At 46.7% G+C, this 9,943-nt stretch overlaps 1 protein-coding gene across 2 annotated transcripts; it reads right to left on the reverse strand.

The window, feature by feature from the left end:
- Positions 1–4,087: 4,087 nt before the first annotated feature.
- On the reverse strand, positions 4,088–8,788 carry Hmgb1 (high mobility group box 1). 2 transcript variants are annotated; one of them, XM_090342212.1, is made up of 5 exons: positions 8,655–8,788; positions 6,353–6,513; positions 6,020–6,165; positions 5,624–5,798; positions 4,088–4,723 (listed from the first exon to the last, which is right to left on the reverse strand). In XM_090342212.1, exons 2-5 carry the CDS (start codon positions 6,500–6,502, stop codon positions 4,547–4,549), a joined length of 648 nt encoding a protein of 215 aa, XP_090198338.1. In that variant the 5' UTR covers positions 6,503–6,513; positions 8,655–8,788; the 3' UTR covers positions 4,088–4,546. The 2 variants fall into 2 exon arrangements, with proteins under 2 accessions (XP_090198338.1, XP_090198339.1); XM_090342213.1 differs by lacking the exon at positions 8,655–8,788 and adding an exon at positions 7,207–7,302.
- Between the last annotated feature and the right edge of the window lie 1,155 nt (positions 8,789–9,943).

Here is a 9,943-nt window from a genome sequence, read left to right on the forward strand (position 1 = left end):
TTTTGTCCCTTCAGATAGCTGGTATTTACCACTAAGCCACACTTATACTTTAAAAACAAAAACAACCACAACAAAAAAAAACAATTGAAGATAAGAGTCTTATAGAAATTCTTGCTGAGGCCGGCTTTCAACCAGGAGCCTTAGATCTCAGCCTTCTGAGTAGCTAGGATTACAAGTATGAACCACCAGCACTAGGCTGGGTTGTTTTGTTTTGTCTGACCCAGTCTCACTGTGTACTCTGGACTAACCTCAAACCCAAGATCTTCCCAACTCTTGTTTCTGAGCATTGGAGATTAAAGACACATGCAGCCATATCTGGCTGATTTTAGGAGTTTTTAGAACATTTTAGAGGATGATCTCTAATAAAATCCAGTAACCAAAATTATGGTAAAGCTTCTAATTAAGGAACTAATCTTAATTTCTCCTTAAGCTTATAAATACAATTATACTTGTAAACACATTTGGAGTCTGTCCTTTACCCTGCAGTACCGTCCTCAGCAAGGAAGTAAAGCCATAATAAGCTTCATTCCAGCTGAGGTCAAGTCTCAGAATCTCCTTCATTTTCCCAAATAACATCTCCTACCGCCTAGAACTTGTTCTACAACTCCTTGCTCAAGGATAGCACTCACTCTGCCACTTGAGCCACAGCTCCACAATCTGCTTCTTGTGGTGAATTGGATATTAACCTGGCTAATCTTTTAAATGAAATTTATTTTCAAGGTGCTAAAATATTAATTTAAAAAATCATCATCAATCTGGGTAACCCATGACTCATGCCTATAATCCTAACTACTGAAAAAGTTGAAATCTGAGACTCACAGTGTGAAGCTAACCCAGGCAGTAAAGTCCAGACACTCTCATCTCCAGTTAACCACTAAAAACCAGAAGTGGAGCTGAGGCTCAAATGGTAGTGTTAGCCTTGAGTCAAAAAACTCAAGAATAGCACTCAGGCCCAGAATTCAAGACCCAGGACTGGCAAACACACACACAACTAATTGTACTAAGGCTGTTTTATTTTATTATGTCTACTTATGCAACCTAATCAGTAATCCTGTGTTATTTTCCTTTCCAGTAAAAAATCCTGATTCAGGCTGGGTGCCAGTTGCTCCTGTAATCCTACCTACTCAGAAGGCTGAGTCCTGAGGATCATAGTTCAAAGCCAACCGTGGGAAGAAAGTCCATGGGCCTGTATCTCCTATTAACTAGCATAATGCCCCACTAGAGGTGTGGCATTGTTTAAATATTTAAGTGTTATTCCTTTTTGAGGAGCAACTTATCAATATTGGCCAAAATGTAAATGCGTTCTGACTCAGCTATTCCACTTCTAGGTATCTATGCCTGAGAAATGTACAGCTGTTCACTTCAATACTATTAGAAATGACAAAAACAGAAACGAGCTTGAATTGTCGATATAGAAGGTAATAAAATTGATACGTTATGGAATACTGTGGCACATCTAATTATGCATCCAAGTATTAGCAAGGATCTAACTCCCCTTTCAGTGATTTTCCTTTCTGCATTTGTGCATAGGTATGTTTGCTGAACTCCGGATCCAAACTCTAGCTTTTTTGGGGGGGAGGGTCATGGTCATGGGACTGGAACTTGGCCTGGGCACTGTGCCTGAGCTCTTTAGCTCAAGGCTACAGCTCTACCCTTGAGCCAAACCCCACTTCCCATTTTCTAGAGGGTAGTTGAAGATAAAGTCTCAGGTCCTTTTGTGCCCGGGGTTGGCTTTGAACCTTGATCATGCCTGGCTTCTTCAGCTTTTTGATCAAGGCTAATACTCTACTACTTAAGCCATACTACTACTTCTGGCCTTTTGCTGGCTGGTTGAAGATGAGATTCTCATGGACTTTTCTGCCCCAGCTGGATTTGAATCATGATCCTCAGAGTTCAGCCTCCTGAGTAGTTAGGATTCCAGTGATGCGTCACCACTGAAAAAGGCCTGTTCTTTCCCCTTCTCCTTTGGGTATTAGAAGATCAAACCCAGGGTCTCATGAACAAGCACACCCTCTACTATACTGAGGTACACCTTGGCCCTTTATCAGTTTCTCTTACTGGATTTGTCTCCACATACATTTGCCCAGCCATTCCTTGGGTTATTTCCTTAGGAGTACAATCCTAAAGGGCCAAGAGATTAGATCTCTAGGCAGGTTTTGTTAAATGGACATAATGGAAATGTGCAGCTAAGTCACACTGTGAGGTGTGCATTTCTGTGCCGTTTTAGGAAATGGCGACATTCCTACAACAGAGCCAACATTTTGCCTTATTCCTGGGAACTTGGCTGAGCCCTAGGGAATTTCCCAAGTTGTATCAAGTGTTAGTAGTGCTTTGCTAGAGGAGAGGAGAAAGAAACCTACCCCATATCTTTTGTTGTATGATACCCAAACTAGTTTCAGGCTTTTCACTATGAAAAAGTATTCCAGGGTCACATGAAAAATGTCACAAAGCGTAAATATGAAAATCAATACTGATTTATCACAATCCCAAGCTGGGCACAGTGGTTCACTGTGTTCCTCACTAATCAGGAGGCTGAGATGTGAGGATCGCGGTCAACATCAGCCTAAAGAATGAGATTAGCTCCAAGTAACCACAAAAAAAAGCAAGTGGCCCTGTGGGGCAAATGGTAGGGCAGTATCCTTGAGCTGAAGAGCTCAGGGACAGCGCCCAGGTCCAGAGTTCAAGCCCCACAACTGGGGAAAGAAAAAACCAAAACAAAAACACAGTTGCCATCACACCCTGCCAAGTTACAAGGAAGTTTCCTAAGGGCCCTTACAATGCATTTATCAGTGGATCAGACATCCACCTCCGTTAAATTTCTAGCCAAAGGTGAAATTTCCATTTAAATCAGATTAATTCATTGGTTCTCCCAGACTAATCCTAATTACCCCACTAGACTTTGTTTTTTTCCTATATTTATCATCCTGAGAGTACCTGGAAGACTTGACAAAATCATTAATCTATTTACAAGCATATATAAAAGGGGAGAAACTTTGTCTGCCCTCAATACTTATTTAAGTGTTGTGAGGAAGATTTATTGGAACAATAAAAATCTTAAAATTCTCAAGTGAAAGCCATTTAACTAATAATTTAAAACCTCTGCAATTATTAGTTTATTAGTATCATCCAGGACTCAGATGTTCAGTATTCCTCCTAAAATTACATTAACAAATGCAAATGGAAAGAATCCAAATTATAACAAAACAGCACTCCATCACAAAAGCGGGTAAAATGACAAGAACGCTATTTTAAAACACTGGCACTTTAAGAGAACCATTATCTCAAAAAACCACAAAATTGCCAAATTGTTCCCTAAACTGCTAAGCAGATAAACATGACTCTAATGGATAAGTCTGGGGAAAAAAAAATTCAAACAAATTGGGTAACTTGCCCTACAATGCAAAGTTTGTCTTTGATTTAGAAAGGGAAAAACCACAACACTGGAAAATATATCCTATTTTAAATGTGGCATAATTTAAAAAAAAAAACAAAAAACAAAACTGGTCGAATTAGTTTAAAGTACTTTTAAGGGAATCTCAAAGTTTCCTGAGCAGTACATATTTAAGATAAATGGAAAAGGGCATTCACAGCCACTACTTTCCCTGGGACTAATGTCAACAACAAAAAACCTTGCATTTTAAGCTCACGCTTTTGGGTGTACATTCTCAGGTCTTCTTTCATGTGGGTACTGCAAAATGTAACTGCCATTACATGGTAATGGGAGTTAAAGAACAGAGTCCTTCTGTGAAGATTATAGTTTTCTATAAGTCCTTCAAGGACAGACTTTCAAATTGCTTAATTCTAATAATCCCATGCTGTGAATAGAACTGATTATTCACTTTGTAAAATCTAAGTGGGCCATGTGAAACTTGATGAGAGATTTTAGTTTCAGTTATAGATGAAAATGTTCCCAATTTAACTTTTATTACCCCCACTATGACCTATAGGGTGTGGAGACAAGTTTATCAGCTAACTAGATGAAAAGATAAAATACTGTAGTATAATTCAGTTGATCCAAAATGGGCAAAAGCAAAAGACTAGTTTCCCCTCAAGACGAAAAATTCCAGACCTATGAAAAGGACAACAATACTAATAAAAAAAATTGTATTTACTTAGAAGCATTCAGAATGTCAACAAAACAGCTGCAACTTTTTTTTTTGCAATTACAGAGTGGTATTCAGTTAACAGAACAACAATTATTTCGTATAAGCTGCGTCAGACAACTGAAGATGAAAAAAACTACCGTCCCCATATATAACTAATTTGTGCTGTGCACCAACAAGAACCTGCTTTAAATTTCCATGCCAATTTACAACCCCCATACTGTACCAGGCAAGGTCAGTGGCTATTGAAAAGACCACCAGGACAGGGCTATCTAAAGACACATTCGGTAGTGTGTTAACTATACAAAAAAAGACACTGTACAGTTTAAAAACAAATCTTACACAGCCTTACATTTCAATTTTTTTTTCTTTAAAAGGAGTGAGTTGTGTACAGGGGGGTTAAATGCTTTATAGACAAGAAAAAAAACTGCGCTAGAACCAACTTATTCATCATCATCCTCTTCATCTTCATCCTCATCCTCTTCATCTTCCTCTTCTTCCTCATCCTCTTCATCTTCCTCATCTTCCTCCTCTTCCTTCTTTTTCTTGCTCTTTTCAGCCTTCACAACACCCTTTTTTGCTGCATCAGGCTTTCCTTTAGCTCGGTAGGCAGCAATATCCTTCCAAAGTAAAGGGAAAAAGCAATAGGAAGGAAAAACAGTTAAGTAACAGGAGAAACAACATGACAAGACTTTATGAAAAATCTAGATCCCAATACACTAAAAGAGCAACAACTGCATCATAAACACAACTTGGAAAAATGTACATATACAAACAGTTTCTAAAAATGACATAGTAGCTACAACTCACAAAGTGACATGGTCTAATATCTGCAGTGCTATGCCTCACTGAGGTGCAATTATGTACCACATTCTAACCGTGCTTTATTAAAGCTAGAATGTGGAGACTTTGATTAAAGGGTAGACACTGCCACCTTCTGAATGCAAAAAAAGCACTCTACAGGTTCACACTGCCAGACCCTAATACACAGAGAACTATCTTGCTTTAAAAAACACCCCCCCACCAATTTGCCAGTTTAGCCTACACTAGGAATATTTTTAAAAAAGTTATTTCTTAGAACAATTAAAGCTAGAAAAAATTTTAATGTATCGATTTAAAACATATATTTTAACCATCTAACTTGGAAAACTAACTTTCTAATAAAGACTAAGCTTTGGGGACTACCTGAAGGAAACCAGCAAATACTTCAATAAATGTTTAGGGAAAAAATACAATACACTTTGCAACCTATTTTTGTACTGTATGCTTGACACCTGAAAATACACCATTTTTGACTCAGCGCTGCCACTGAAATCTTCACAAATTTGACATATCAGAGAATGAAACAAAATCAACGTAAACATACACATGTAATTACATGGCATAAACTATCTGGTCGTCTGATCTTCTATGAAATGATCTGATGCCAACATAGCTGTCATACTGAAACTACCATTTCTCAAACTTAGCATCACCCAATCATCTCAGCATTCTACCAAGAAAACCCACGCCCTTCTTACCTTTTCGTATTTTTCCTTCAGCTTAGCAGCCTTCTTCTCATAAGGCTGCTTGTCATCTGCAGCAGTGTTGTTCCACATCTCTCCCAGTTTTTTTGCAACATCACCAATAGACAGGCCAGGATGTTCCCCTTTGATTTTAGGGCGATATTCAGAACAGAACAAGAAGAAGGCCGAACTAAAAAATGAAATGGGTTGATTTACAATCATTTAACTATGTGAAGGGTTTAAGATGAACACTCCCATGCAATAGGAACTTTATGCAACATTTAAATAGTAATTCCAGAATTATTAGCTAAGAAATAGTACAGTCTAAACTCTACATTAGGGAGTTTGCGCACTAAATTTCTACTTCCACTATGAGAAAAGAAATCTTGAAAATAAAGTCAATATACTTACGGAGGCCTCTTGGGTGCATTGGGATCCTTGAACTTCTTTTTTGTTTCCCCTTTAGGAGGGATGTAGGTTTTCATTTCTCTTTCATAACGAGCCTTGTCCGCCTTGGCCATGTCTTCAAATTTCCCTTTCTCTTTAGCAGACATAGTCTATGGTAAAATTATAAGGGGGCAGAGATTTTAATAAATCATCTGAAAGCATCAAAATGACTTTTTAAAAAGTATCTTTTTCTAGGTAAATAGCGTGTGAGACGGCCAGTTAGGCCTTCGCAATCTTAATTTGGAATTTCTTAAATGCTTATTACCTCGTTGGTATGTCTTAAAAACCATCTCTTACCTTCCACCTCTCTGAGCACTTCTTAGAAAACTCTGAAAAGTTGACTGAAGCATCCGGGTGCTTCTTCTTGTGCTCCTCCCGGCAAGTTTGCACAAAGAATGCATATGATGACATTTTGCCTCTCGGCTTCTTAGGATCTCCTTTGCCCATGTTTAGTTTTTCTAAGTAAAATAATAAGTGATGTTAGCAACTCAAGTACCACATGAGCTTCAAGTGATTAGGGAGTGAATGAAAATCAGGATACTGGCATTTAAAACAGTAGTGACAAATACCCCCCCCCCATGAAAACCAGACATGGCAATGACAAGCTAATTCCTAGAAGTGGCTATGCACCCCTCCCCAAGCAAAACAAACCTCACCCTCCCAACAACAAGAAAAAGTGTGATCTCAAGAAGTCCGGCAGAACTCACACACATTCCACATCGATGAGGCTCAGGCCTGTTCTGAATGTCTCACCGGTCATTTAAACAATTTTACCTCCAGAGACATTTTTAACCAACAAAACCCAAAGAGCCGAACCATCCGGGCTGCCCATTTGTGGATTTGCAATAACTAGAGAAGCGCCCAAGCGGGTATGTTTTCCAAATGACAAAAGAGACAAAAAAGAAACCACCGCGCATCGAAAAGTTTTCCCGGTTACTTTAAAAAAAAAAGAAAAAATTCCCCTCGTGGCAGTAAAGTTCGCAGGAGGAAGAGGAGGAGGAGGAGGAGGGTGCGGGCCGGGCCTTCAATCGTCCGGGCGCCGGCCAGGGTTTGCTCACTGCACACGTCCGGTCTGAAGTTTCTCCCAGTAAACAAGGATGAGGGACAAAAGCCACAGCGGTCGCCTCCCCTCCCTCTCCACCCACCCACACCTCTCCGTTTCGGGACTCGTTTAAAAAGTTGGGGTGCCACCCGCGTCGGGGAACGCCCGCGACCGAAGGCCGAGGCGAGAGAGATCCCAGCCGGACCGGCAGCAGAGGAGCCCGGCGGCGGCGCCCCCCCCTCCCCGCCCGCAGATCCTCGGCCGCCACGTGCGCCCGGAAGGCCCGCGCCGCCGCCCCCATTTTGTCAAGAGAGAAAACCCCGCTCGAAATGGGGGCTGGCTCCGCCCGCGGCCGCCCGGGGCCGGCGCACGGAATGGCCGCTGCGCGTCTTCCCCGCCTGCGCCGCCGCTGCCGCGAGGGCGAGCGCGAACATGGCTCCTTCTTCCCTTTGTGTGTGTGTATGTGTGTGTGTGTGTGTGTGAGTGTGAGTGCGTGCGTGTGCGCGCGTGAGTGCGAGGCGGCGGCGGCGGGCGGGGCGCGCGCGGCGCACACCCGCCATGACGGCCGGGGGAGGGGAGGGAGGGGCAGGGGGCGCGCGCGCCGAGCGGCTCCCCCTCCCCCTCCCGCGCGCCCCTCCCCTCCCTCCTTCCCGGCCTCCCTCCCTCCCCTCCCCCTCCCCCCGGCGGCCCGCCAGGCCCACCGCCGCCGCCGCCGCCGCCGCTCCCCGTCTCCCTCCGCGCGGCCCGCGCGCCCCGCCGCCCCCGCACGCAGAACGCGGGGCTGTGAAAAGAGAGAGGCAAAAAAAAAAAAAAAAAAGTTGCCTCGGAACTGCTGCGCCCAGCTCCCCCGCCCGCCCGCCCGCCCGCCCGCCTTGTTTTCTCTCCCAGCCAGCAGCGCCGGGCCCGAGTCAGCCATGTTCCAGCGAGCGCAGCGGCGCCGCTCCCCCCCGCCGCCGCCGGCCACCGCCGGCCGCCGCCACCGCCGCCGCCGCGCCCCGGCCGCACGGGGCCCGTACCGCCGCCCCCGGCCCACCCGCGCCGCCCTCGCCCGCAGCGCTGCCCCGCCCGCCCGCTTCGCCCGGCCCCGGCCGGCCCGCTGCGCTCCCCCGTCGGCTCTCGGCTCGCTGCGGCGGCGGCCAATGCAGCCGGGAAGCGCCGCCGCCGCCGCTCGCCCGCCGCCCCGGCCGCGCTCCGCGCACGCCGCCCGCCCCAGCGCTCGGCCCACGGGCTCCAAACACGTTCAGAAAAAAAATTTTGACGAAAAAAAAAATAATTTTTTTTTTGCGCCAGTCAGCGAGGACGCCGCCGCGGGTGTAAAGTCGCGGGGCGCGGGGCTCGCGCCGCCGCCGGCAGCCCGAGGGCCGGGGCTCGGCGCGGGGCAGCGTCCCCGGCGCCCGGCGGAGCCTCGCTCCGTGCGCAGTTCCCCCCACGGTCCCCCCTCATTTGCCTTTGTGTGGAGCCTGACCCGCCGGCTCTCGGCCGCGGGGATCCGGCCGCCGCGCGGGTTGAGGAGCTGCCGGAGGCGCTCTCCCCGCCGCGGCGCTACCTCAGACTCACCCTCCGCGAGGCACAGAGTCGCTCGGTGCCCGTCCGGCTCTCACTTGCCCCTGCGCTGTCTCTATGGAGCTCAATGTACTGCAATGGCTGTGAGAGCGGGAGCCAGACGCAGCCTCCTCACTCTCTCCGCTCTGTAACATTACTCTCCAGCCAGCGCGGCTCCTATTGGCTACCGCCAACTCACCGGGCTCGCTCATTGGTCCGATACCTCCCATTGTCCTGACCAGAGCCCGCTTGCTATTGGCTGTCTCCGGGGACACGTCATCAAGGATTGAAACAGCGCGCAAATCTGAAAGTGTGTGTATGCCGGGCAAAGAGGCTGAGGCGGGAGAGGCAGAGGCAGAGGCAGCAGCTGCTACGGGAAAGCAGAGCTCTATGGTGTAAGTGTGCATGTGTCTAACCCAAGCCAGCCCCACACCGGAGCGGCCGCCGGAGCGAAAAGGGCCTGACTTTTCCATAAGTGTCCCCAACTCCTCAGGCAAAAGAGACACCCACAGGCCCTCCCCCCCCTTCGTACCCCACACTCACACCCAAAGCCGTTGAGATAAGAGGCCCCAGGGTTTTAATAGACCTTCGAAAGTGGGGGCGGCAATCTGAGACCCTCTCCTTCGAAAACGGGGGTCTCTGCTGGGGCAGAGGGGCCACGGCAGCCGAGTTTCGAGCCCCTCAACAGCCCATGGTGGCACCTCACTTTGGGTCTCTGGGAAAGCAGGGCTTCTAGAAGAAAGCCCCCGGGTCCAGCCAGCCAGCATTAAAATGCCCTGTTTCTGGGGACCCCCAAGCCGCCCGGTCGGGCTGGCTGAGCCGCCTGAGTCTTCAATCACTGGGCAGGCATTTAGTTTCACCCTTTTTCTTGGTTTGATCGAGTTTCACCGCGTGTCTAGAAGTTTTTATTTAAATACAAAGCAGGGTTTTGAACTTCCTGGAAATCAAATAATTATCCTATGTAATTAAAGCACCGCCACTTGGTTTTGATACAGGGTTGTCTATCAGTCAGTGGTTGGGAGGGCCTGGCTAGAGTTAGCAAATTCATTAGAGACCCCTTTTTTAAACGGTTGGCCTGTTTTATTGGACTTGGTGTGGGTTACTGCTATAATCAAACGAATCCTTGTGATGCTATCTTGCCCTCCCATCTCACCACTTAGAGCATCCTTGTACCTGTGCTAGGGTTACAGCACTTGGAGGTGTATGGTTACCCCCAAGGATTCCGTGCGGGCAGAGAGCACTGATGCCCAAATACACACTCACACACACACAGGCTGTGGTTTCTCCAGCTCACCAAGGTGGCT

Source organism: Megascapheus bottae, chromosome 11 (genome assembly GCF_031878675.1).
Source record: "Megascapheus bottae isolate mThoBot1 chromosome 11, mThoBot2.hap1, whole genome shotgun sequence".
Taxonomy (NCBI): Eukaryota; Metazoa; Chordata; class Mammalia; order Rodentia; family Geomyidae; genus Megascapheus; species Megascapheus bottae.

Bases quoted from the DNA above. Each gene is read 5' to 3' on its own strand.
- Hmgb1 (XM_090342212.1), bottom strand. From the start codon at position 6,502: ATGGGCAAAGGAGATCCTAAGAAGCCGAGAGGCAAAATGTCATCATAT. The intron at 6,166-6,352 runs GTAAGAGATGGT...ATTTTACCATAG, and splicing joins AGTGCTCAGAGAGGTGGAAG to ACTATGTCTGCTAAAGAGAA. The intron at 5,799-6,019 runs GTAAGTATATTG...TTCATTTTTTAG, and splicing joins AATGCACCCAAGAGGCCTCC to TTCGGCCTTCTTCTTGTTCT.